At 58.5% G+C, this 27658-nt stretch overlaps 1 protein-coding gene across 1 annotated transcript; it reads right to left on the reverse strand.

The window, feature by feature from the left end:
* Positions 1-335: 335 nt before the first annotated feature.
* LOC311510837 (E3 ubiquitin-protein ligase Rnf220-like) lies at positions 336-26503 on the reverse strand. The gene is made up of 13 exons (XM_084610860.1): positions 26451-26503; positions 22500-23062; positions 12539-12659; positions 11631-11673; positions 10996-11085; positions 10501-10543; positions 9820-9866; positions 9387-9507; positions 4661-4760; positions 3596-3682; positions 2706-2823; positions 1615-1689; positions 336-709 (listed from the first exon to the last, which is right to left on the reverse strand). Exons 2-13 carry the CDS (start codon positions 23044-23046, stop codon positions 638-640), a joined length of 1464 nt encoding a protein of 487 aa, XP_084466986.1. The 5' UTR covers positions 23047-23062; positions 26451-26503; the 3' UTR covers positions 336-637.
* Between the last annotated feature and the right edge of the window lie 1155 nt (positions 26504-27658).

Genomic DNA, 27658 nt, shown 5'->3' on the forward strand with positions numbered 1-27658 from the left:
CTCCAGCGTGCGAGGGGGAAGTGGCTACAGGAGGGGCCGGGCTGGGAGATCCTGAGCTGCATAGCCAGGGCGAATTGGGTTCTTTGGAGTCCTGACCGCAAGCCCCCCCTTTCCCCCTCCCCCCAAGAAGGAAGGCAACCCAGGGGTCCTGATCCCCAGCCCCAACCCACTAAACCCCACTCCCTCAGGGAGTGTGTGGCAAAGCCAGGAATTGAGCCTTAGGTCGGGGCGCCCCAGCCCGGGAGCCGGACCTTAGTCTGCTCGTCGTGCGCCCACAGCCTGCAACTGCTCTCCTTGGAGGGGTGGGAGCGACGAATTCAGGTCAGGTTCAATCGTTACTAAAAATAGGTTTTACTTAATGAACGAGAGACAAACAAGAGGGGGCAGAAGGGGAAACTGGCCACAAGAGAGCAGCCCCCCGTGGCCGTGGGGAGGGGCTGCCACGGCCAATCACAACCCATGCCTGGAGCAGCCGTGGCTCCTTTTGCTTTCACTGCCAGGGATGGGAGGCAGGTCTCTTTAGCATTTCAGCAGCTTCCCAGTTTGGGTTCAGTCTGCCGTGGGGAGGCCGGGGGGAGCGGGATGCATGGCTCGTGCTGAAGGATGCAGCGTCGGGGATGGGAGGCTGGGCCTGAGATCAGAAGTACACACGCCGCAGGTCGGCCGGGGACGTGATGGCGTTACACTGGGGGCAGAGCTTCTTGGAGCCCTGGAAGAAAGGGCAAGGCGACACCTCAAGCTTGAAAAGAGATCTGGTCAATGGTCAACAAGGCGCCCCCCCCTCCCCCCCGCCCCCCGCCGAGCACCCTGCGTTCAACACGCCCGTCCCCTCTGCTGAAATGCAGCTACCTCTGGGCACTAAGTGTTGGGGCTAGAAATAGAATCTGAGAATCCTGACCCCCGCCCCGCAATTCACTGGACCCCACTCCTGTCCCAGAGCTGTGAATGGAACCCAGGTGTCCTGCCTCCCAGCCACCCTCCTCTAACCACTAGATGCCACTCCTCTTCCAGATCTGGGAATGGAACCCAGGAATCCTGACTCCCATCCCTCCCCACCCCCTTCTAACCACTGGAGCCCACTGCCCTTCCAGAGCTGGGAATGGAAGCCCGAAGTCCAGACTCCCTGCCCCCAATCACTAGACTCCATTCCCCTCCCGAAGCTGGAAATGAGACCCCAGAGTCCTGGCTCCTGACCTCCCCTGCTCTAACCACTGGACGAGACTTCCCTTCAAGAGCATAATAAGGAACCACTGAAGAGACAATTTCCCCCCTCGGGAAGAGGCAAATGGAAGGCATCACCTGTGTCACGTGAGTGGATGCATCATGGGCAGGTGCCCAGGGACCATGGTGATGGGCACAGTATGAGAGCTTGAACAGAACAGTACAGGGGGCTGGGCCAGCACGGACCCGCCATCAATGCCTGGCGTCAAGCCAGCACCGGGGGACTCAAAGCCACAGAGCAGCGACTAGGGCAGAGGAGAGCTAGCCGGGGGGGTTATGCAGACATATGTGAAAGGGGCAGCTCTGGACCGTGTATTTCATGCTCTGGAGCGGATAAAGGAGCACGGGCAGGAAGCCCAAAGGGGCCGGGGAGTTGGGGCAGAGGGGCATTACCAGGGTCCGGAGCCAGCACTGCTCGCAGTGGATGTGCCAACAGTGAATCGAAGTCAATGGCACTGAGTACGAGTCCTGGAAAGGAAGGAGACTGGACGTTGGGAAAGAACTGTAGGGAGCAGGGCGGGAGCTCCCGGCCATTCCACCCCCAGCCGCTCACAGCAGGGGGCGCTGTAGAGGGCAGGGCGGGAGTTGGCTGCGGGGGGGGGGAGCTCCTGGCTATTCTACCCCCAGCCTCTTGTAGCCGGGGGCACTGTAGAGAGCAGGGCGGGAGCTGGCTGCAGGGAAGCTCCTGGCCATTCCACCCCCAGCCCCTGACAGCAGGGGGCACTGTAGGGAGGGGGGCAGGAGCTGGCTGCAGGGGAGCTCCCAGCTATTCCACCCCAGCCGCTCCCAGCAGGAGGCACTGTAGGGAGTGGGACAGGAGCGCTGGCTGTGGGGGAGTTCCTGGCTATTCCACCCCCAGCCCCTGACAGCAGGGGGCGCTGTAGGGAGGGGGCAGGAGCGCTGGCTGTGGGGGAGTTCCTGGCTATTCCACCCCCAGCCCCTGACAGCAGGGGGCGCTGTAGGGAGCAGGGAGCAGTGGCTGAGGGGGAAGTTCCTGGATATTCCAGTCTCAGCCTCTCCCAGAAGGGGGCGCTGTAGGGCATGGGGCAGGAACACTGGCTGTGGAGGAGTTCCCAGCTATTCCACCCCGAGCCTCTCCCAGTATGGAGTAACCGGGAACTTCCCCACAGCCAGCCTCTCCCAGCAGGGGGGGCTGTAGGGAGCGGGGCAGGAGTGCTGGCTGCGGGGGGGAAGCTCCTGGCTACTCCAGTATCCAGAATGATGCCAGACTCTGGGGTGGGGGTGGGAGGGGGCGAATCCAGACCTCACGTTTTGGTCCCAAGCAGAGATGGGGGGAGGGCATCAGCACCTCCACCTCTAACTGCTCTGCCTTGGGAGCCCGTCGCATGAACTTGCTCATTCAGATGCCCCCCCCCGCTCCCAAGATGTCGGATCCAGGTCCAAGTTTTGCTTCCGTGGGCCCCATGGGTGTGTGCGGGGCGGGCAGGGGGGCGGTAACAAGCCAGGGGATGGGCCACCCTTACCAGGCAAATGTGGCATTTGTACGAGTCCTTTCGGAGGAGCCGGTGCCGCAGCTCCTGGATCTGAGCCTTCAGCAGCTCCACGGTGAGGGTGGAGTCTCCCTCCTCCTCCTCCACCTTGCTGCCGGGAGAGGAGATGGTTGGAGAGAAGCCGAGAGGCTGGCCCTGGACGTTAGCAAGGCGGCGGGGCGGAGGGGAAGAAGACAGCTGGAGCGGGAGCTAAGCCAGGATTCAGATCCAGGCGACCCGAGGGAGCTCTGGGATTCTGGGGCAGGGCCGGGGAGAGAAGACAGACGGACGGCGCGGCGTCGGGGCCATCTCTTAGCAGGATGGAGCCATGAGGAGCACAGGCCAGGGCAGGCAAGGGCACACACCCGCAGCCCAGCCCCCCAGGGCTGGGAGCCCTTGGAGAAGCTCAGGGACAGGTGGCCTAGGGAGGCTGGGGAAACCCCATCACTGGAGGTTGTACGAACATCCGGCGGGGATGCTCTAGGTGCACTTAACCCGGCCGCAGTGAGGCAGGACCTCTCAGGCGTCCTCCTGGCCTCATAGCCCCTAGCTCTTCCCTCCTTTGGAAGGTGCTTCGAGATCTACCCCTGCCCCACACTATGGTATCTCCCCACATCCTCCTCTGACGGATCCGGGGCTGGTGATCGATGGGGCTGGACCAGCTGGTTTGTCTCAGCGGTGCCAGATGCAGGGCGCCAGGACAGATGGCCCATGGGAGCACCCTTCCGTTGGCCTGCAGACGGGGATGGCCAGGAATAGGTCCTCTGTAGCGTCTAGCAGGCTCCCCTTTGCTTGCGGCGGAGGGGGTCAGGACAGGCACTAGCCACTGAGTAACAGGGCACTGGAAAGATGCCAAGAGAAAGAGGGAGCCCCCACTGATTTACCCTCTTGCCGTCCCAGGTGCACCCAGGCCCCCTGGCTTCCTGCTGTCCTCCTCCACCGGGGCACTCTTCGAGACTGGAGACAGGCACCTGGTTAGGTGGCAGTGAAGGAAGAGACAATACCCTTACAGCCCCTTTCCCCCTTGCCCCCGCCAGCCGTAGAGCTCCAGGGATCTAGACAGTGTCCCCCAAGAGCCGGGGCTGAAATCAGGGAGATGGCCCGAGCTGAGTTTGCTGAGAGAGGCAACCATGGAATGTGACAATTACAGAACCCACAGTCCAGGCCAGGACTTTACGCCGATCCCAAAGTGTGGTTTGTCCTTCATTCAAGGATCTCAAAGCACTTTGCAAACTGGCTGGGGAGGGTGGGAAGGGGGTATGTCTCTACTGTGCAGATGGGGAAACTGAGGCACAAAAGGCACTGCAACCTGCCTGAATTAAAGAGTGAGGCAGAGTTCAGCGCCAGGCCCAGAAATCCAAGTCCTGAGTTGGAGCCCTCCTGCTCTAACCACTAAACCCCACTGCCCTTCCCAAGCCAGGACTAGAACCCAGGCACCCTGGCTCTCAGCTCACCCCGCTCTAAGCACTAGATCCCACTCCACTGAGTGCGAGCTCACTGCCAGCCCAGCATGACTCTTCAAGCCAACCTTGGCCTCTGGTTCTGCTCCAGGTCGCACAAGCGCTGATCAGCTGGCCTGGCACTGACGGGACCTAGAGTGTGTCCTGTCTGCTCCCCGCTCCTATAGGGGGTGTGGCACATCACCAGCAGCTGGGTCCACTTGGGAGCGACTAAGGGACTTACTGCCGCTGCCAGCCGGGGGAGCGCTCCATCAGCTCAAGCCGCAGGGCTGTGCGGCCTGGAAGCACGGCCGAGCCTCAGCTCTGTGAGTTGCGGGTGTGAATGCTGCAGCCATGGGGCTTTGCTACCCCCCCTCCCCCCCACACACACACACACTTCTCTGATCACCTAGTCTCGGAGCAGAAGGGAAACCTCGCAGCCCCTACGCCTGCTCCTCACCCCAGCCCAGAGGGTCAGCTCCTCCCTCAGACCCACAGGGAGCAGGATACGTCTGCTTGGCGAAGGCAGGCAGCTCTTCGCCCTCCGAGTCCATGTCCGCCTCGTCGCTGTCTTGGCTGGGGCTGCTCCGTGCCGCCAAGAGTCTGCAGTCTGGGAGAGACACGGGAGGGGCTCTTATTGGGGGGCCTGTAATATAGCACTGGGCATCAGCTGAACGGACCCAACCTGCGACCCCCGAGATCTAACTGCATCCGGCTTTGCTGGCTGAGCTGGAGCCCACTCATCAACCGCTCTGCCCGGGCCAGCCAGGGGGCGAGGGAGAAACGAACGCTGCACAGAGTTACTGCTGTATTAATGTAGCATCTGACTGAGACTCCCCCTAGCTGAGATCAGACCTCCCCCCTCCCACGTCACGCCAGGCGCTTCACAGACACACCCCCAACTGAGATCACGGGCCCCTCTGTTGCACAAACACCCAGCGAGAGACAGTGCCCCAGAGAGTTTACAATCCAAGTAGATGGAAGGTAGAGGGGAAACTGAGGCATGGAGCAGGGCAGTGACTTGCCCAAGGGCAGCCAGCAGCATGAGGAGGGAGGGGCGGACGAGGGACGCCAGCTCATCGGACCACCATGCCGCTGTACCCCACTGGCCCGGTGGGGAATCCCGAAAGGACGGCAGCTTTGGGGAGTGGATTGGTGGGACAGATGTGCAGAGAAGGGGGGGGGGGAAGGAAGGCAGCTGGTGGGGGGGGGCAGCAGGAAGGGCCACAGGCTCCTAAAATAAGGGTAGTGATGCCCCCACCCCGCCGCCCCCAGGTAGTAACACAACTATTCCTCTGCGGGAAGTCTCTGCCCAGACACCGCAGACAGAGGGGCGAGCGGAGGAAGTGGGAACCACAATGCCAGGGGATTCCGCCGTGACAACCTGAACTGGGAGAACTTGGGGAGTGGGGGGGAGAGGGGGGCAGGGAGAGACCCTTCCCAGCTGCACTGTTCTAGGGGCAGGAAGCCAGTGTAGACTCAGCAGCGCCTCCCCCTCAGCAGATCCTGTCTCACACAGCCCAGGCAGATCCTAGGTGGCAAACAAAGCAGCCCCCCCCCCCTCCCATGCTAATCACAGTATAGTCCTGCTAAAAGGGAGTTTTCCTTGCCAGAAAGATGCCCCAGTCCTTTAAACCATCTCACCTGCGCATTCAGACCCCTAACAGTGCTCCTGCCTAGACCAGTTCACACACAGAACCGAAAACACCAAAGAAACTGACCAGACAGGCCCCGGTTTGAAGTACAAAAGTAAACAGCCAGGACCCCTCCTCGCTCCCTCTCCTCGCTCCCTTGCGGCATTAGCATGGGACAACGGGTCTGTACAGCACCTAGCGTAATGGGGCCCCGAGCTGGACTGTATCAGCCCAACGCCACCGGGGCCACCGGCTTCTCTCCGAAAGCGTGGGTGCCTCGGGACCCCTGCCGCTTTTGTCCTCAGCGCCCAGCAAAGCGATGATCCCGTCAAGAATTCCGTCTCGTGCAAAGTTCGCCGGGTTTGACGTTTGGTTTTGTTCAGCAAAGCTAAGACTTTGCACAATTTTCCCTGAGGAAGACAGGGCGGGGAGGAGAGGGCGGAGGATGGAAGCATAACTGGACTAAGGTCTGGTCTACACTACGAGGTTAGGTCGAATTTAGCCGCGTTAGGTCGATTTTGTAAGACTCTTGGCCCCCAGGATGTGTGTTAGCATAGTTTCTTATTTATTAGGTGTATTACAGTAGCACCTAGGCACCCCCAGTCGTGGCCCAGCAGGACTCCATTGTGCTGGGCGCTGGACATTATTTATTAGATGTACTACGGTAGCACCTAAGAACCCCAGTCATGGCCCAGGACCTCCTTAGGCTAGGTGCTATACAGAGCCAGAGCAAAGAGATCGTTTCTGCCTGAGAGAGCTTCCCATCTAAGATCCCCCAACTGAGATCAGGTTCCCAGTATGCCTCAGACACAGAACAAGTCCTGCCCCGAAGAGTTTACATTCCAAATAGACCCAGACTGGGAGGGGAAACTGAGGCACCGAGCGGCCACATGACTTGCCCTAGGCCACACAGCATGTCAGAGCCTGAGCCAAGATGAGAACCCAGGTGTCCTGAACTCCAGCCCAGTGCCCGATCCACTCTAAGGAAACTTCTCCCTCCCTCCTTCCCAATTAAGCCCCCTCCCAGCATCGCACTGCAGGGGGCGGTGGGGCTGCCCCACAGCCCACATCCTGCATCCATACACCTCCTCCTGCTGCTGTTCCTCCACCTCCCGTGCAGTGTCTGGAGACCATGAGCTACAGGGCGCTAACAGGCCCTGCCGGGGTCACACACCAGGAATCCCCTCCTGCATTGACCTCCGGTGAGGGCCCACAGCCTCACAGAAGGCAGCAACCTCAGCCCATAGCCCTGCGTAGCCGGTGACTCTGCCCCTTGCTCCATCCCGCCCACCTGCCCCCAGCTCTGCTCCGGCTGGGCCTGGAAGCTCTTCCGCCAAGGATTTCCTTCCTGTTCCCATGGGACAGACTCCCCAGGAAAGCGGGAGAGATTCAGGGCAAGTTATTCCACAAGGACCAGATCCCCAGCTGGTGTAAAGCAGCAGAGCTCCACCGACTCCAATGGAGTGACACCAGTTTACACCAGCTCAGGATCTGGTCCCCCCTTGAGGAGTGACACCAGTTTATGCCAGCTGGGGAGCAGGACCTAGGTGTCTGTTCTGTAGGCCTCCCACTTTCCATTGAGGGATCTGAGGCTGCCCTCTCTCCTACCCTGGCCCCGTCTTTGCTGCTAATTACCACTGATAATTAATAATATGTTGTATTTTTATAGTCTATCTTAGGTGGCTCCATTCTCATTGCATCGGAGACCCGCATGATCTGCACAGCCTCACAACCCCCCAGGAGGCAGGGCAGGGCTACTATCCCCATTGTACAGATGGGGAAACTGAGGCAGAGAGAGGCTAAGTGACTTGCCCAGGAAGCCCTTGGTCACACAGGAAGCCTGTGGCAGAGCAGGGACTTGAACCCTGGTCTCCCACATCCTAGACTCATTGGACCATCCTGCCTTTCTTATAGCACCAGCCAGCTGAGCTAAGCATTGTGTCAAAGCGCTTTGTAAAGATTCACAACCCACCCTGGGAAGTATAACTCCCATGATAAAAATAGGGGAAACTGAGGCACACCAGGTGGGGGCATGACTTGACCCTGGTCACACAGAGGAAGAGAACCCAGGTGTCCTGGCTCCCAGTCCCCTGCTCCAACCACTACACAATACTCCTTTCTCCTACAGCCAGTGTTCTAAGCACTAGGTAACCACTGCCCTCCCACAGCTGGGGATAGAACCCAGGAGTCCTGACTTCCAGCCCCCCTGTGCTCTAATCACTAGATCCCACTCTCCTCCCAGAGCCGCGGATAGAAACCAGGAGTTCTGATTGCACCCCGCCCCCCAGCTCTAATCACTAGACTTCACTCCCCTCCCAGAGCTGGGGAGAGAACCCAGGAGTCCTGACTCCCAGCCCCCCGTCCCCCTCACTCAAATCACATTAGGTCTCTTGGGATGTGAATGCCATAGCAAGGAACTGAGCCCAGGCTGAAGTAAGGGCAGGAAGCATGAAACACCGGAAACTCTATCAGATTTCTCAGCCCAGTTCTGCTGACCCAACAAGTCTGTACAAATCCAGGTGTGGATTTGAGGAACTGGAACTTGTGACATTTCCACATCTGCCTGGGAAACACGCTGTGGGGAGGGGGTTGGATTTAAAAACAAGAACAAAGCAGAAGGGGTGAATCTGCCTGGAATCTGGGCACTGTGAAGCAGAGACACCCTGGATTCCAGCTAAGCCATACACAGGGGGCCTCGGGGACAGAGCCTTCTCCTCTTCCAAAGGGTTAAACTTGTGCTGCCTGAATTAAAGGAGAATCTCCATTAGCAATACAGGGCTTATGACATATAGCTGAGCATTCTGATTCCATCCAGTAGAGGGCAGTGGTCTCCCCCCAGTACACACAGGTGTATCACACCCGACTCTAGCCTGACCAAGCCCATGTTCCAGCATCAAAGGTTCTGCTCCGACTCTAACACAAGTGTAACAAACTCATCCAGTAGCTCCACAGCTATGAACAGCCCCCTCCCTTTCAAGAGGGCTCCTTTGGGGAGGGGGTAGCTGGCTCAGAGCCGGTGCAGCCCAGTGCTGAACAGACCCATCACGTGTGAATTCTCAGTTACTCCCTTCCTGTGCATGGGGCAGTGGAGGGAGAGAGGGAAAGTTGCCTGAAGCTACCTTTGCTCTCCACACATTCCCAGCCCATGCTGTCAGGTAGAGCAGCCTCCAGGCTGCTCTAAACTATGGTCCACCCGCTAGGGAAAGAAGAAAAGAGCCACAGCCCTGGCCACACCCCTGATCCACCCCCATCCCACCCCCCACCCCCTGGGCCCTGGAGGGCTGGAATAGCCACAGTGCAGTGAACTCCAACCATGCCCCCGATCCCCTTCCTGCCAGACTGGTGCAGAACCCTAACCCCAGCCCCATTCCAGCTCCAGAGACCCCTGGGGGCCATTTCCATCCCAAATTAAGGTCACTAGAGCAGCCTAGCGGGACCTGGCTGTAACTGGGGAGGAACAGCTCCAGGCCTCACTCGGAGGCAGCCCGAGCAGCAGGGGAGGGGGAAAGCAAGGAAGAGGGAGGGCGAGAAGACACACACCCGGGGAGAAGGGGCAGGGACCCACACGCACACACCCCCTCCCCCCATCAGCTGTCCCCTACCTTTCGTCTTCAGGACGTTTTTCTTCGGGCTGCGATATTCGTACCCTCCGCAGCGGCTCTCGTCGGAGAACTCGTCCTCTGCCTCGGCCAGCCTGGAGACTGTGGGGAGAGGCCCCTCCATCTGGGCCTCCGGGAAAGACACAGACACCATAAGTATGTGGGGGGAGCCTGTCTCTTGCTGCTGGGAGTTCAATACTTGGTAGGGGTGGGAAGAAGAGATCGTCTCCCCAGAGCACCCTCAAGGGACACCTCTTCAATCTAGTATCCCCCACCCCGGCCACACTGCTGCAGATCAGACCCCTGGGCTCAAGTAGCCCCATATCCCCCAACTTCCTGCCAGCCTCTCCCAGGGCAGAAATAAACCGGGGCTAAATCCCTAATATACAGTGCCCGATCCATGCACACCTCCAGACACCCAGCCCCGGATCCTCACCTGCTCCTCCAGGCAGGGTCTGATCCGCTTAAACCGGCCGGCTCTGGCTGCAAGGCAAGAGAGACACATGTGTCAGGGGAGGCTGTGCATCACCGGAGAGGGGGTTGATGGGGAGTGCTGGACAGCTGATGGGAGCTGGGCAGCTGGATCTCCATGAGGGATCTGGGCAGGGGACAACTCAGGGGGATGGAGTCACTGGATCAGGGCCCAGATTTCAATCTAACCCGCCCTGGTTATTAAATTCCAAAAGCAATGGGGTCTGCCAAGCCAGGCACAGGCCCAAGGTCACGCTTGCTGCTTCTAAAGTGCCTCCCCTGCGAGACTTTCCAAAGTGGCTCATTATTATTATCCCCCACTCTACAAATATGGGGAAAACGAGTCACGGAGCAGTGACGTGCTGCGTAGTCAGTGAGAGGCACGGCTGGGAAAAGTCCTCCCCTACCATTAGATGCTACTTCTCTTCTAGAGCTAGAGTCCCCGCTCTAATCACTAGACAACACTTGGTGTCAGAGCCAGGAATTGAAAGCCCTGTGTGTGAAGGTCCCAGTCTCGTGCCCTAACCACCAGACCTTCCTACCCCTTATCAGCATTGATCCACGGCCAACAAAGCTTCAGTCCGACCCTCCCCCCCAGTATAAATGCCACCCTCCACCCCAGATTCAAGCCAAATCCCCTTCTCACCTCCCATGCGGCCCTCCCGGTTTGACTTCACCTGCAAAAAGGTCTGTGGGGGAAGAAAGCAAAGGGGTGAGTCAAAGGCGAAGGAAGAAAACTGCTCTCATGGTGTTTCCCACCCCAGGCTCTAAGCGGTTAACAGCAGCTGGAGGATGTGGGTGGATGGCTTCCCCTCTCCCAGAGGCATTTGCTGATCCTGCCCCCCCCCCTGCCCTGGCCCAGGGGTCAGGAGAAAGGGGGCCCCAAGTCAGGACTCCCAACCCCCACCACATGGCTCCAGGCTGAATTGTTACCTTCGTGCAAGACCCTGGCTTACTCCATGCAATCGTGTCCCCCTCTAGTGGCAGAGTCTAGGTACTACAACAGCCAGCTGGGGGAAGGGCCCCTCTATCTCCCGTGTTGGGGGCTAGTGTCTTTGCAGCCGAAGGTCCCTGGTTCGAGTTTCGGCTGTGGCCTGGTTATGGCGGGAGGGTGCGCGGGGCGGGGCGGGGGGGAGCGTACCTGCTGCCTGTCCACCTTGTGCCCGTCCTCGTAGGCCTGCGGCGACCCCTTGGGAGAGTCTGCGCCACCCTGAGCGGAGATCGCTGGAGGCTGGAACGGAAGGGAAGATGTGAGGGGTGAGCTTGCGCCGCTGATCATGTGGGGCTGGAGCAGCAGGGGAAGAACGGCGGGGTGGCTGGAGCCCCCGGGGGTTGAGCGATTAGGGGCATTTGGTGTCCAAGCTCTCCCAGCAGGGGGCGCTGGCAGCAAGGGAGCTCCTGGCTACTCCGGTCCCAGCCTCGCCCAGCAGGGGGCGCTGTGGGGAGTGGGGCAGGAGCGCTGGCTGTGGGGTGAGCCCCTGGCTGCTCCAGTCTCAGTAGCTCTCTGCGAAGAATCAGTTTTCACCACCTCTCCTCTTGCTTCTTGCAACCTGTGAGCTGGGGCAATGGCTGGGCTGGGCCGGGTCGGGACACATGCTCAGGGTAGCACCCCCTGGAGTTCACCCATAGGGGAGACATCAGCCTCTAGCTCCTAAGTGCCCTTCCCCAGGAAGGGTGATGGGGACGTGGGGGGAGTCCCCGGGGAGGGAGGGGAGAGGGACAAAACCCCTTTGAAGCAGCCATCCTGGAGGGCAGGAGTGGGGGGGCAGGTCTCACCTGGGACAATCTCTGGGCGTCCTCCAGCGGGGTCATGGCCTCCCTGCAGAGAGAGAATGAAAGGGTGAGCTGCAGAGGGGAGTGGGGGAGGGAGAGTGACGAGCCCCAGTGGGACCAGTCCACAAAGCCCCCCCGCCATCCAGGGGCCTCGCTGACTCACTGGGGTAGGGATGCTCCCGTACCTGTCCAGGGGAGGGGGTGGGGAGTTCTCATACCTGTCCAGGGGAGGGGGTGGGGAGTTCTCATACCTGTCCAGGGAGGAGGCGGGGGGTTACCGTACCTATCCAGGGGGAGGGGGTGGGGAGTTACCGTACCTGTCCAGGGGTGGGGATGGAGGCTCCTGTACCTGTCCAGGGGAGGGGGAGGGGGGTTCCCGCACCTGTCCATGGGGAGGGGGAGGAGGGTTCCCGCACCTGTCCATGGGGAGGGGCGGGGAGCTCCCGTACCTGTCCAGGGGAGGGGGTGGGGAGTTCTCATACCTGTCCAGGGAGGAGGCGGGGGGTTACCGTACCTATCCAGGGGGAGGGGGTGGGGAGTTCCCGTACCTGTCCAGGGGTGGGGATGGAGGCTCCTGTACCTGTCCAGGGGAGGGGGAGGGGGGTTCCCGCACCTGTCCATGGGGAGGGGGAGGAGGGTTCCCGCACCTGTCCATGGGGAGGGGCGGGGAGCTCCCGTACCTGTCCAGGGGAGGGGGTGGGGAGTTCTCATACCTGTCCAGGGAGGAGACGGGGGGTTACCGTACCTGTCCAGGGGGAGGGGGTGGGGAGTTCCCGTACCTGTCCAGGGGTGGGGATGGAGGCTCCTGTACCTGTCCAGGGGAGGGGGAGGGGGGTTCCCGCACCTGTCCATGGGGAGGGGGAGGGGGGTTCCCGCACCTGTCCATGGGGAGGGGCGGGGAGCTCCCGTACCTGTCCAGGAGGTGGGCGAGTCTCTCGATCTCCTGCTGCAGGTGCTGCCCCAGCTCCGCGCACTGCAGCTCCCTCTGGCAAAGAGGGCACAGAAGGGCCAACGGCTCCAGCTTCTTCTCCCCTGGGAAAAAGGAGGCAGCCTGGTCAGACCCACAGCCCCGAGGACGTCCCGGCAGGATGCTCCCTATAGAGCCACCTGGAGTAGTGGGATGCTCCCCCACCCCCGCCCAGCCAGCGCTCCCGGCCTGGTCCCCACAGCACCCCCTGCTGGGAGAGGTCAGTTCTGGAGTAGTTGGGTGCTCCCCCCCCCCTGCTCCTGCCCCACTCCCCACAGCGCCCTCTGCTGGGATGGGCTGAATCTGCATGTGCCACCCTAAGGGGCAGGAGGAGTTGGTTACCAAGCCAAGGCCTCTCCAGGGGGCCAGCAGAGGGCAGCTGGTGCCAAGGAGCCCGGGGAGCGGAGATCCCCAATCAATCACAGGCTGGTCAACCCCAGGAGCTTCTTCCTTCAGCTCTGGCTGAGGGTCAGGGCCTGGTTAACGAGCTATTAATCACTCCCATTGAGCCTTTGTCCCCTCTGCCTGTTGGGATTATTGTATCCAACCAGGGACAGCAGGGCACCTGCTGCCTGGCAAGGGTGGGAGGAAGGGAATGAACGGGTTGGGGTAAAAGAGAGATTAAGGCGGGGGGGGGAGGGAGACACACGCAATGAGGCTGAGGTCATAAGGTTTTGCAGAGTGATCAAAGGTGTGACAGTTGCAAGATCAGTCCTGGTTAGAGCAGCCAGAGGCAACAATCAAGACCAGCCTCCCCACCCCGCACATTGCGCCGGGCGCTGTACGCGCCCCAAGAGATAAGGTGCGCGCAGAGGCGCTGTGCTGTAATCGGACACTGGACTGAGGGTCAGGACACCAGCCCCACCTTTGACTTCATAGCAGCAAAACTCCCACTGACAAGCTAAATAGACAAAGGGAGTGGGAGGGGAAACTGAGGCACGGAGCAGGCACGCTCCTCCCCCAAGGCAGTGGCAGAGTTGAGACTTCACTGGGTCTCACTGATCTCATGAAATGTTGTTTCCCAAGCCGTGGGTTGTTTTTAGCCTTCCCCTCCGCCCCCAAACCTCCACCCCCACCTCAATGTTCTAGATCTGAAAAGCAGCCACGTTGTCCAGTTTCAATTCCATGTCCCGGGAGGCCAAAAATCAGCAAGGTGCCTCGGTTCTGTTTATTTGCCCTCAAAAAAAACCCAAACTTTCCAGCCTCAAGGTAGAACTTCCTGCGAAACTGACGCCTGCAGGGCAGGCCTCAGACAGCTGTAGGGTGGAGCGGGGCCGGGCGCCCCGCCCCCCACAGAGACAATATGCATATCAATATTGACGGTTGAGCTTCTTACAGAAGCTGATCTGGGCCTGGAAGGGACGATCTGGGCCTTTGGAGATTTAGCTTCACTTCCCAGCTCTTCCATGGGCTCCCCGCACCAGTCAGGATTTTACTTCCCATTGAGGCACCTAGATTTTCAACACAGCTACGCCAGGCTGGCTCTGTGCCTCGGTTTCCCCAATCTGTAAAATGGGGATAATTATTGTTGTTTCTATCCAAAATCAGAGCCTTGTTGCGCTTGGTGCTGTATAAACTGTAGGGGAGAGGCAGACCCTTCCTGGAGAACTCTTCAATGTAGAGAGGCAGAAGGGGTAACCCATTTTGCAGATAGGGAAACTGAGGCACAGAGCAGGGCCGTGACTTGCCCCAGAGTACACAAGGAGTCATGGCACAGCCAAGAATTGCAGCTGAGTCTCCATCTAATGCCGTACACGCACACCTTTCCACCATGGCAGTGACTTTCACCCGGCCTTTATCTGGCTTGTCTGTTTAGGTTGTGAGCTCTGTGAGGTAGGGTGGGACTGTCTCCTACCATATGTCTGTGCAGCTCCTGACACAATGGGGGTCCTGATCTCAATCAGGGGTCTGTGCAGCGCCTGGCACAATGGTCCCCCCAGTTAGTGCCATGGCTGGCAATATTTACAATAAGAAAAGGAGGACTTGTGACACCTTAGAGACTAACCAATTTATTTGAGCATGAGCTTTCGTGAGCTACAGCTCACTTCATCGGATGCACAAGTCTTCATAGAATCTCATGGTTGGAAGGGACCTCAGGAGGTCATCTAGTCCAACCCCCTGCTCAAAGCAGGATCAATCCCCAATTTTTGCACCAGATCCCTAAATGGCCCTCTCAAGGATTGAACTCACAACCCTGGGTTTAGCAGGCCAATGCTCAAACCACTGAGCTATCCCTCCAGCTCTCCTCCTTTTTTTTTTGCGAATACAGACTAACACGGCTGTTACTCTGAACCCTGTCAATATTTACAATATGACATCTGACTGGAGTTCCCTGACGGCACTTTCTCCCCAGCTGACTGGTGCAGGCCTGAGTTTCACTCTGAGTTTCCACCTCAGACAAAACCCCAAAGAACCCCTCAAAGTGAAACTCAGCTCCAAATCTCCAACTTCCACGACCAAGGGGACGGGGAGGGGAGGAACCACCAGTCAGCGCAGAGGGGCGGGGGGGGGGCGGGGGGGGGGAAGCCTTCCCACCAGCCAGGGGCGGAGCTTTGAAGGAAACCAGGCAATTCCCAGTGGTGGGGATTCCAATTTCACTACAGACGTGTCATGAGTTGTAACAACACAACACCAGAGAGGGGGGGGGGGTTTGGGGGGGGGTGACTGATTAGCTGAGCTTCACCGGGCATTTCTGTGATGGAGAGCTCTGGTGTCTGAGACCCCCGACCCCAGATGGGGCTGGGAGCCGGGACGCCTGGGTTCTATTCCTGGGTCTGGAAGGCGGGTAGGGTGTCATGGTTAAAGCAGAGGGGTGCTGGGAGCCAGGACTCCTGGGTTCTGTTCCCAGCTCAGGGAGCAGGGTCCAGTGGCTAGAGCAGAACTCCTGGGTTCCATTCCTAGTCTAGCCCCTAGCTCTCTGCATAATCTTGGGAGAGTCACTCCCCCCACCCCAGAGCCTCAGTTTCCCTAGTCTGTAGACTGAGGATAATGCTCCCCAATTTCCCTAGAAGGCTGAGTCCCGGTCTTTGTGCAGCTGACTCCAGATGGGGCCAAGTGAGGGTGTGTCTGCAGGGGATATGGAGGAGGGGGGGTGCTGGACTCCCATAGCTCAGCCCCTCCCTGAAACGGGAAGGAGGAGGCGGTGGGTGGCTGCACAGTGCAGGGGGGGGGGAGGGGCGGAGGCAAAAGTTCTGCTTGAGTTAAGATCCTGAAGGGCCATTGTCTACCCTGCCCCCCTCTCCACCCCACCCCACCCCGTCTGCCAAAGACAAATCGGGAGGGTGTGTCAGCAGGAGTCATTCTGGGTTGCTTCGCAGGGGCTGGATCTGGGCTCCCCACTTCCCTAGAGGCCGGGGCCCCCCTGGGGAGAATCAGCTACGCCAATTTGTCCTCTTCACGCCCTGTCACCACCAGGAGCCTGACAGAGAGGCCCAAAGGGGCCTCCCCCTCCCAGCCGTGCTGTGGGGGGTCCCGAGCCCGCCCAGCTGAGCGGAAAATAGGCTTTATGTGCCTAGCTGGGCGGCCGGTCACACCCGGGGAGCTGTGAATACATGTGAGATGTAATGGAGTCCCGGCCCCCCCCCGGCACAGCCCCTTCCCCCTCATTTGTCACTGCCGTGGGGCGGGGTCAAGCATTCTCTTCCTGACCCAGGGGGCACTAGGGTGGGGGGATTTGGCCCCTGGGGGTGGGCAGGATCAGCTCCCCAGCCCCTTAGTAACCCGCGCAGGGTCCCCAGTCTGTGTTAGCTGGGAGCATGGGGCGGGGATAGGGGCACCCCTGTCCTGGGGACTGGCCGTGCAGGGCCTATCTGCCCGGCCAGCAGGACCCAGAGATAGGCTGAAGCTGAGGAGGTTCGGGTCTGAGATCCCCTGTGGTTTTCGGCCAGGAGGCGGGGAGGTCTGGGTCGTGGGGACGATGGCGCTGGAAGGGCGCTGTGGGGAGATTCTCAAGCCAGAGAGGCTGAGGCAGTGAAGGGTCATCGAAACGCCCAAGAGTGACAGCATAGATCAGGGTCATGAGAGAGCAGCCCAAGCAGAGGGGCTGGGAAGTCCAGGTAGGGAGATGAATGTGACCATAGATTGGAAATGCTCTGGGCAAGGCCTGGCTTTCTGTGGGCTGGCTGTGCAGCGCCTAGCACATGGGGGTCCCGGGCCATGCGTGGGGCTCCTAGGCATTACTGTAATACACCTAATAAATAACCTACAGCGCCCAGCAAAAAGGGGTCCTGGTCTCTGGGCCGTCACTGGGACATCGAGACACTACCGTAATACACCCAATAAATAACCTACAGCGCCCAGCGCAAAGGGGTCCTGGCCCCTGGGCCGTGACTGGGCCATCGAGACACTACCGTAATACACCTAATAAATAACCTACAGCACCAGGATGCTGCCCGAGCCAGGATGCTGCCCAGGGTGTTTTTAGTTAAAGCCCCACCCCCTGGAGTCAGGGGATTAGGTGAGAATCTCAACTTTCCACTTTTTTTAAAGCAAATTTCTAGCCCTTGCGGTGGCAGAGAGATGCTGAAAAATGGGTCCCTAAAGGTTCCGGAACCAAAAGGAAAATACTTTGTTTCCTAGAGTTTAAGGCCAGAAGGGAGAGCTAGACCATCGAGTCGGACCGCCTGCAGAGCACATGCTATGAAATTCCTGCCAGACCTCCTGGTCCCATGCTGAGCCCAATGACTTTAGTTAAACCAAAGCATTTGGAAGGGTAAAGTATCATGTGCCACCGGCAGAGCATCAGGAGGAACCCAGGTGTCACCAATGCCTGAGAACTGATAAGGTGAGACATGCCCCTATGATCCCAGCCTCATGCTGCAGAGGAAACCAAATTGCCCCCAAGATCTCTGCCCATCTGACCTGGGGAATATTCCTCCTCGCCCCTAATCAGGCGATCAGTCTGACCCTGAGCAAGCCCCACCAGCCAGACAGCTAGAAAGGGGATTCTCTGGATCTGCTCGGGGCACTGGCTCAGCCCACCCCGTGTCCCAGCAGCAGCTGTGACTGAGCTCTGATGCTTCAGAGGAAGGCAGGAAAAACCCGCAGGATCCATCTGGCCAATTGTGCATGGGGAGGGAGTGGGACATTCCTTCCTGACCCCTCCATGCAACCGGTTGCAGCCCTGAAGCATGAGAGTGGATTCTAGTCATTATCTTAATGCAGAGCTGGGAGCATCAGGAAGCTTCCCAGGCCAAAAGGGACCTACACAACCTGACCCCCGACCCACCACACACAGGCTGAATTTCTCCCAGAAGCTGGATTAAAACACACCAATTAAAAGATCCTTAAATCTCATTTTAAAGATTCCAAACGATGGTCAGGCCATCCCCTCCCCAGGGAAGTGGTACAATTTAAAATATCTAGGCATTGTTTGTAAAAATCCCTCAAGACTTTTAAGCCAACTTTATGGTGGTCGGGGGGGGGGAGGGCTTGTGATTTTTTTTTTTTTTGAAGACTTGGGGGTTCTCAAAGCTGATCCTCTGTATGATGCATCAACCGTAGGCACAGGTGGGCCCATGCTGTTTGCATGCTGTCCCAGTGATTAGCAAGGTTCTTATCCCCATTAGTAATGAGTGCCTGTGGGGGTGGAGAGGAGGAAATGAACTGGATTATGGAGAAGACTTTCTACCCCGCATCTCATCCATCTGCCACTGTTCTCCTGGCAGCCTGGAGATAATGCAGGGGATGAATACACCCAGTGAGGGGATTAGCATGACAAAAAGACAAGATCCAAGAGAAAGAGGGGGCCAGCCAGGCCCACCCGAACTCCCCCCCCCCCCCAGGGTGGGACGGCCGTGCACAGGGGAGGCCGGATTGCTCAGCGGCTCGTGAAAACGTTGGGTTTGTACCGTGTGGTTGACTCCTGCTGGGAGATAAACAGAGGTTGCTCTGTTGTGCGTCCGCCCTGCCATTGCCAAGTTACCGCCCCCTCCCCTCCTGGGCCCAGCCGCAGAGCAGGGACCCCATCCTAGCAGGATCAAAGCCACGGCACCCTCCCCAGCCTGCCTTGGACCATGCCAACCTCTTCCACCAGACAATGGGGAGACCCCTAGCGGTGAGCAAGCCCGGGACAGCCGCAGGGTTTGTCCGGGGTCCAGCAGCCTCCATGCAGAAGGCCCCTTTTCTATGAAGGGTTGGCTCGTCTCTACTGTAAGAGATGCCCAGGGAAGACGGAGGGTTCTCCTCGCTCCACACTTTGTTCCCGAGCCCTGGTGGCTATGGGGCAGGGGGTTCCCAGAAGGCACCGGCACAGCTACAGCTGAAGGGGGGGCGGGGTCGCTCTGAAGACACCCCCCCCCCCAGCCGAGCAAGAGAAGCAGCCGCTCTCCCCCAAAGGGGTTTCCTCGCTTAGTGTAGACGCGACGACGTGATCCTGGGAATTTGGAGGTGCGGGGTTAAGGGTCATCAGACCTTAGACCCCAATTAGCCCTTAAAACGATGGTTCTCAACCAGGGGTTCAGAGACCACTGGGGGGGCCGCAAGCAGGTTTCAGGGGGTCCAGCCAAGCACGGCTGACATTAGGCCTGCCAGGGCCAAGGGCAGAAAGCCGAAGTCTTAGCAACTTAGCTTCGCAGGGCCCCCGGTGGCATGGGCCCTGGGCAGCTGCCCTGCTTGCTGCCCCCTAATGCCGGCCCTGGCTTTTATGTGCAGAAAACCAGTTGTTGAGGCACAGGTGGGCTTTTAGAGCATGGTGGGGGGAACTCCGAAAGAAGAAGGTTGAGAACCCCTGCCTTAAAATAACAGTGGGACCCCAGATCCAGAGACCGGGATGGGTGGGACAGCCCCCCAGTCCCAGCACCCTGAAGCCAGACTTCTAGGCGCGGCCGTAAATTCGAGGGGCTTGGGTGAGCCATGCGGCAAGGAGCCGCTGGGGCGGCAAGAATGCCAGCGTCCTGTCTACATGGGCCGGCGGGTACAACGGCCGGTACAACGGGAGGATCGGGAGTGAAGGCAGCAGTGCTAGGAGACAATTTCCTGGACAATGCCAGCCTTAATGAGCCCCCAGCCACAGCTAATGCAGCTTATGCCCACTGCATAGCAGCAGGAGCTCAATTTAAGCAATAATGGCCTGATCCTGCGGCGGAATAGACCCCACTGGGCCTGATTCTGATCTCACATACACCAGCGCAGCTGCTGATTTACACCCCATACTCCTGATGTGCCCCAGTGTCAGGAAGAAGAGAAGCAGACCCACTGACTGGCTGTCGGCGCCACACTCCTGCAGCTCTGTGGAGATGGGGAAACTGAGGCGTGGGCAGGCCCGGGAAGCAAAACGGCTCAAGGCCCCAGAGGGAGTCAGGATGGAGCTGCTGGCTCGCTGCCTCTCCCAGCCCCGGCTGTCTGCCCGGCCCATGTGGTAACTCAGGGAGATTATGTGGGATCCCTAGAGTTTGCCACAGAGCTGCTGTCTGTGGTGAATTTGTCACAACCATTTTAGCGAGGGCTGTAATCTCCCAACTAGCCGCGGCCCTGGCAGGCCCTGACCTGAAATTGTGGTTAGCCGCAGGGAGTTAAAGCAAACAGGGACGGTTTGGAGAGCGAGCACTTGCTGGGACAGGCCGCCGCAGGAGTACAGAGGGTTCAAGAGGGATTGAAACACCCTCCCCCCAAACAACAGAGAGGCCACCCCCGGGCACGTCAATTTCAGGGGGCTCAGCAGATTTGGGGGGGTCAATGGAGAGAGGAAAATCCCAGCTCCAGATGTCCGGATTTGTAGCACACAGGGGCTGGGTTCTATCCCCTCCCAGAGCTGGGGATCAAACCCAGGAGGGCAGCTGGGGGCCTGGGGAGTAGTTTAAAGACCTGCCTAATCTTTGTTTGCTTTTCCCAACCTAAAGTTGCACTGTCAGAGCAGATGGGGTGGGAAGGGGAGGGGAGGGGGACAGGGCGTGGTGGTGGTGGGGGGGGGTTGTGACTGTTTATAGGCTGCCCTTTCTGTCCAGCAAACAAAAGCACCGTGCTGCCTCCCCCCACCCCCGCAATGGGCTTTATGGCAGCTTTTCCCTTTTCAGATGCAGCTGCTGAAGGTGTGTTGGCGGGGGTGGGGGTGGCTGTGTGTGTGTGTGTGTGTGTGAGATTGTCTCTGGGGGCGGATGATTGCGCCAGGGCCTGTGGGGTGTGATTGTGAGACAGAAGCTGTGATGTGGGGGGGAGGGGGGGAATTGTGTGTGTCTGAGTGTGCATGATTGGGGAAGCGTGTGCGTGTGTGAGAGGGTGAGTGTGCGACAGACAATGTGCAGGGGGGTGATCGTGAGAGGGGGCTGTGATGGGGGGGCGATTGTGTGTGTCTGAGCGGACGTGATTGGGGAAGCGTGCGCATGTGTGAGAGGGTGAGTATGCAACAGACAGTGTGCAGGGGAGCATGTAATCATGAGAGAGAGGGTGTGCGGGGAGCGATGCAAGACGGAGTAGGAGCCCTGGGGACAATGACCCCAGAGCAACCTGGGAGTGCCATCCCCACCTCCGACCCCACCCTTCCAGCCCCCCTGGGGCAGGTGGCGGCCAGCCCATCTCTATGAGAAAAGCCCAGGGGAAGAATGCAGCTTCCTAGGTCCCGGACTCCTGGGTTCTGTCCCCAGCTCTGGGAAGGGAGTGTTGCCTAGTGCAGGGAGGGCAGGGAGTCAGGACTCCTGGACTCTATCCCTGGCTCTGGGAGAGCAGTGAGGTCTCCTGGTGAGAGCAGGATGCTCATCCACTTTTCTGGGGTGACCTGGCCCAGGGTGTGATCTGAGGGTAGGAAGCTGCGAGTAACTGAAATGGGGGCCCAGGAGCCATCCACCCCACGAGGCCCCTGCTGCAGTTTTGGTTCTTGGTCTGTCCTGCAACTTCCTCGCTACCCCACTATCCTGATTCAGATGGACTGGGGGAGGGGGGAGGTTTATTGTTCCTTTCCCTGCTTCTGGCACCTTCCCAGCCAATGGTCTCCAAGCATGTTGCAAAGGAGGGTTGGTATCATTACCCCTCATTATCCCCTGAGGGAAACCGAGGCATAGCACAGGGGACGGGACATGCCCATGGTCACACGGTGAGTCAGTGGCAGGGCTGGAGGTGGATCCCAGGAGTCCTAACTCCCAGCGACCCCCGCTTTAACCACTAGGCCCCACTCCACCCTCCCTGAGCTGGGGATAGAAACTAGGAGTCCAGCTCCCCAGATCTCCGCCCCCCCATGCTCTACCCACTCCATGCTGTCCCACCCTGGGAGGTTTGGCTGCTTCCCTTTGGGGGGGGGAGGTCCTGTCCAATCCCCCACTCCCACATCTACCCTGACCTCGTATTCAGGGGTCACAGGCCCCAGATCTTCTTAAATAGCTCCCAGAACATGAATACAGTGTAAGTGCACCATGACCCACCCACAGCGTTGCTCCCCATACACTCTCCACACCCCGCCACTTCCCCACCCCTCCGCGATGGCTATTTGGGGCTGGACACAGCCGCCAGCCCCCTTCAATGGCAAGGGGGAGGTCCTGGGGCCAGTCAGGGGAGGGATGGCAGCAGGGGACACTGGGGGAGGGGGTCCCGGGATGGCAAGGGGAGGGGGGGAGTTGGAGAGGGGAGGTGGAGGCTACCAGGATGGGGGAGCAGCCCAGAAGGCCAAGGGGAAGGGGGAGCTAGTGAATACAGTGAGGGAAAGTGGGTGTTGCGGTGGGGGGGTTGCAGACAGGGCGAGGGAGGGCTGCTGAGGAGGGCAAGGGAAGGGGGTGTGGACAGAAAGGTGGGAGAAAGGGGTTCCCCACGGGGACCCAGGTTTAGAGCCCCTGGCCTGGCCAGGAGGACAGACAAGCCCCCTAAGATCCACCCCCCACTTGGTTCTCTTTACCTCTATTTTCCCCCATTCTGTCGTCCTGCTCCCCCCCCCACACCCCGGTTTGCTGAGAGATCCTGGGGGTGCTGCCCTTGCCCCCTACCTGGCTTGCCATGCCGTGGATTCGGGGAGCCCTTGTAAGGCTGCAGCCCAGACACCCTGCCAATGGGCTCCGGCCCCATCTGGGCGCGCTGGGCCTCCATCTCCTTCTCCAGCGCCAGGCAGCAGACCTGAGGCGGCTCCGACCCGCTCCGGCCCTTGGGCCGCTTGCCCGCCAGGAAGCCCCCTGGGAAGCACTCGACGTCGTCGGCGAGGTGGAAGGGGGTGAAGGGGTGCAGGGCACCGTAGCCCAGCATGCCCACCCCGCCCCGCTCCAGGCTGGGGTGGCCAAAGGGCGGCGGGAGGGGCAGCAGCTGCGGGGGGTAGTCGCGACTGGCGGGCGCCAGGCGGTCGGGGTGGGGGTACACTAGGGAGTAAGCCGCACCAAGGAAGGGCAGCTGGGATGGCTTCTCCATAGCAACTGGCACCCCAAAGTGGTGGGGCTGCTGGCACGGGGTGCTGGTGCTCCGGGTGCCCTCCGAAGTGGAGGCCAGGACCAGGAGGGCTGGGGACGCCAGGGGGTTCAGGAGGCCGGGAGAGTTCTCCATCATGCCACGGCACGGGGACCTAGGGGGAGAGAGAGACAATTAACCAACAGGCTAGGGGGCGCTGTGCTGCAGGGAGCGGGGTGGGGCCTCAGTAGGGGGCGCTCCAGCCCCGGGGCAGTCAGTGCTGGCTCCAATGCCCCAGTGTGGCACTAGGGGGCGCTGTGCTAAAGGCAGCCTAGAATGGCTCACACCCAGCCGACCTTTCAGAAGCTGCTGCACTGTCTCGACTAGGTCCCAAGTTGTGGCTTAGCACACGGGGCCAGTTCTCAAAACCGACCCACCATCTGGACGGTGCTCAAGCAAGGCCGAATTCTCCCCCTGCCTTGGTGGGCCTCACGGTCATCGTACAAAGGCCAGATCCTCAGCTGGTGCGAACCACCCTAAACTCAGTCAGCTGAGACTAACAAATGGTTTTGGGCATAAGCTTTCGTGGGCTAGAACCCACTTCATCAGGTGCATGAATAAATGTGCTCGTCTCTAAGGGACCACAAGGACTCCTCGTTGTTTTTGCTGATAAAGACAAACAGGGCTACCACTCTGAAACCTGATGCGTAGGAGGGTTTATGACCCGTGAAGTCACTTCTGTCCCTGGCAGACATTCTGCTGTAAGCAGGATTGAAACATACACTGTCTGGAGCTTGGAAACCATTCATTTGAGACTTTCATTTTACTCCACTATACACAAAGTTCCTGTAAGTGACTAGATGGGCAGACGTGCTGATCTATATCTAACTAACTAGCTGGCTAGGTATGTCTGGTGATCTATATTTAGATAGATATGTAGGGTGATCTATAGATATATTATTATCCCTATTTTACCAATGGGGAAACTGAGGCATGGAGCGGTGACATGATTCAGCAGCACAGCTGGGGATAGCAGCCTGGATTACCGACTCCCAGTGCCCAGTTCTCTCACCACTAAACCCCAATCCTCTCCCAGAACTAGGGATAGATCCCAGGCGTCCTGATTCCCAGTCCCCTAGTGTGCTTTAACCACTAGATCCCACTCCTCTCCCAGAGCTGGCGTGGACTCCAGGAGTCCTGACTCCCAGCCCCTGCTCTACCCACTCGCTCTGCGTGTTCCCATGTGGATCGTCTCTGGGTCTGGGGCTCAGTGTTATCCGCCAAACGCCGCAGGTGGAAAGGCAAGTGGGGAGCACCTAACACCCCACCCCACCCCCACGCCGCCCCTGTGGTTCCCTCGCAGCTGGGCAGGCCGGACTGTGGGTGGTCTGGGCGGGTGAATTACAAGGAACCAAGGAAGACCCCCTGATGGGACAAAGGGGAAAGCGAAGAGAACAGTTAGATAAACAGCTGCTCTGGGGGGGCAAGGGCCTTCGGGGAAGGGGCTGAGCCAATGGGCCGGGATTGTGGCTCAGGCGGGCTCCAGAGAATGGGCTGGGAATTGGGAGGGGTCTGGGTCAGCTGGGAAGGGCCCAGGCAGGGGTGTGAGTCACTGACCCAAGGGTCAGGATACAGGATGCTGCTGGCCGGGGAAGGAGAGCTGTGCCTTGTGGATTGTTCCCCCCTACCCACCCCCGCAGGGGGACACTTAATCCCATTACTCGGCCATTAAAGGCAAATTACTGCCCCTTTCTCCACACTCGCAGAGGAGAGAGAATCCAGGCCCTTCTCTCTTCCTGGGCTGCAGGGGGCCCGCAGGCCTGATTCTCTGCTGGCTAACAGGAGGGTAATTTCACTGGGCCAAATCCCCAGTGGGTGTAAATGGGGCAACACAACTTTACCCCAGTTGGGGCTCAGGGTTCGTTGACGTCAAGGAAGTGACATCGATTCACACCAGCTGGGGCTACAGCCCGTTTACGCCAGCTGGGGAGGTTGCTCCCATTTACCCCAATGGATTGATGCATACTTACACCAGGTTGGGATCTGGCCCTTTGAGGCCAATGGACCGGCACCCTATCACACCAGTGCCTGCAAGAGCAGAATTAGGCCCAATAAATCATTCGCAGCTTCCAGGATTTGTGTTTGATTGGGAGCAGCGTGTGTGTGTGTGTGTGTGTGTGTGTGTGTGTGTGTTAGCAGGCAGAGGCGTGTGTATTAACTGCTTAACTTGAAGCAGATGCTAAAGACCAATTGAACTTAAAGCATGTTCTCAAACTGGGACTCCAATTTATGCCAGTGTAAATCCAGAGTGACTCCTTAGGGATCAAGAGCTTGTTCCAGATTTACACCCATGCAATAGCTGATTCCCCTGCCCCAGTCCTCCTCTGACAGCGGGCCTGATCCACAGCCCCTGGAAATCGAGGGCAAGCAGCCTGCTGGCTCTGGATCAGCCCCTTCCACCGAGTCACTCCTGATTTCAGTTCATAACAAAATGTTTCCCCACAAAAGCTTTTAAGGGAAAGGGAAAAAAACCCCAAACAAACCATCGGATACCACCAACACCGCCACCAGAATAACAGAGCCGGCCCCGCATCGCCCCCGCCTCGCCCTCAACAACCACAACCCCAGAGAAAAAAAACACTTTCACCCGCTCCCAGTATAAATCAGCCATGCGCCAATGCTCCCTTACACCCGCTGGCCCCGTTGATGTCCAAGCTCATCCAACTACAGCTTTGGGGTTTGTCTCATTTAATCCAGTTAGTAAAATAAAAGATCGTTTTAAAAATGTTATTTTTAAAAATTCTCACTCAACATCCAGGCTGTGAAGAAAGGGTCCGATTCTCCTCTGGTGCTCCCCAGGGTAAACCAGCATCATCCCCCTGGCCCGATCCTGCTCGCAGTCACAGCGATGTAAATCAAGATCATTGACATCCCTGGAGTCGCGCTGGCATAAGCGAGGTCAGGATCAGGCCAGAGGGGTCCATGAGCCCTGGCTCAAAGCTGGCCCTGAGTTGCTATGGGGTAAATCTGGAACATTAGACCCAAGTCCATGCTCACCGCAGGTGTTAATCAGGAGTAACCCCACGGAAGTCAACGGAGTTAAAGGTAAATGAGAAGAGAAGCCGGGCCATTGATGTCGCCGGAATCCTGATTTACACCAGTGTAAAGAGCAAAGTTTGGCCCGGTGATGGATTTTGTCACCCAAAGCCATGCGAACTAAGGGCCTGCTGCCGCTTTTCTACTTAGGCAGTAAGAACAGGAGGACTCGTGGCACCTTAGAGACTAACAAATTTATTTGAGCATCAGCTTTCATGAGCGACAGCTCACTCCATGGAGTTTATTCCTGATTTCCACCAGGGTGAGCAGAGAACGGGGCACACTGCAGTGGCGTTTATTCCTGATTTACACCAGAGCCAGCAGGAGTTATTGCCTCCCCAGAGTAACGTCTGCCCCCCACCACATTCCTGCGTGCCTGGATTCCACCCCACAGCCCTGGAAAAGTACAACCCCTTAGCCCCAATTCCCTCCCCAGCCCCGCAGAAATGCCCCAGCGGGTCACTCACCAGAAGAGAGAGGGCTGGGGTCCGGAGCGCTGGGACGGCTGAGGGCTGTGGCTGGGGACAGCCGGCTCGCTGGGCAGCTGCTCAATGCTCTTTCTTCTCTAGGGTCAGGCCAGCGAGGGTCGCCCCCCAGCCCCCTCCCTCCCTTTCACTTTCTGTTGTCAGGATGTTTCCACGCACACAGACTCACACAATGACAGGCAGACGCACTTACACCACACAGACACAATCACACAGGGATAGACTCGCACAATAACAGGCAGACACACAACTGCACGCATACACCACACAGACACAATCACACGAGGACAGAGTCACACAATAACACTCAGACACAGTCACATGCTTACACAACACAGACACAATCACACAGGGATAGACTCGCACAATAACAGGCAGACACACAACTGCACGCATACACCACACAGACACAATCACACGAGGACAGAGTCACACAATAACAGCCAGACACAGTCACACGCTTACACAACACAGACACAATCACACAGCGATAGACTCACACAATAACAGGCAGACACACAACTGCACGCATACACCACACAGACACAATCACACGAGGACAGAGTCACACAATAACAGCCAGACACACGCCCACATACACACACACTCTCACAAACAAAAGAGATACAATGACATGCACAATAACACAGACACAACCCCCCACACACACACAGAGTTACACAGGTGCACACACATACACACAAAATAGGCTCACACAATGATGCATGCACGGGTACACGCCCAATCACACATAGACTCGCACAATCCCACACACGCAGATAACCCCACAATCCCGTGTGCTACACAATCACACAGCTACACCAGGACACAGTCAGCAAGTCACGCCTATGATAACACACAGACACATGGACTCACTCCCACACAGTGTCACACACGCCCAGAAAGAGGTTCCTGGAGACACACAATCACACACCCAGACGCTCACACACAACTCTTCCCTCTTTGATCACCCGGCTAGTTCATCCCTCTCAAACTCTGCTTTATTCTCTCTCTCTCTTTATTTCTCGTTCCTTTCCTCCATTTATCTCCTTCTTTTCTTCTGGGGCCAGTTCCCTAGAGGGGCAGATGTGGGGGTGCAGGGATCTCTCTCTTTCTCTCTCTTTCTGTTGGATTTTCCCTCTCCCCCTTTCTCTCCTTCAACAAAGAACTAATTTGGGCCTCTTGTCCGC

Source organism: Lepidochelys olivacea, assembly GCF_965140295.1.
Source record: "Lepidochelys olivacea isolate rLepOli2 genome assembly, chromosome: 20".
Taxonomy (NCBI): domain Eukaryota; kingdom Metazoa; phylum Chordata; order Testudines; family Cheloniidae; genus Lepidochelys; species Lepidochelys olivacea.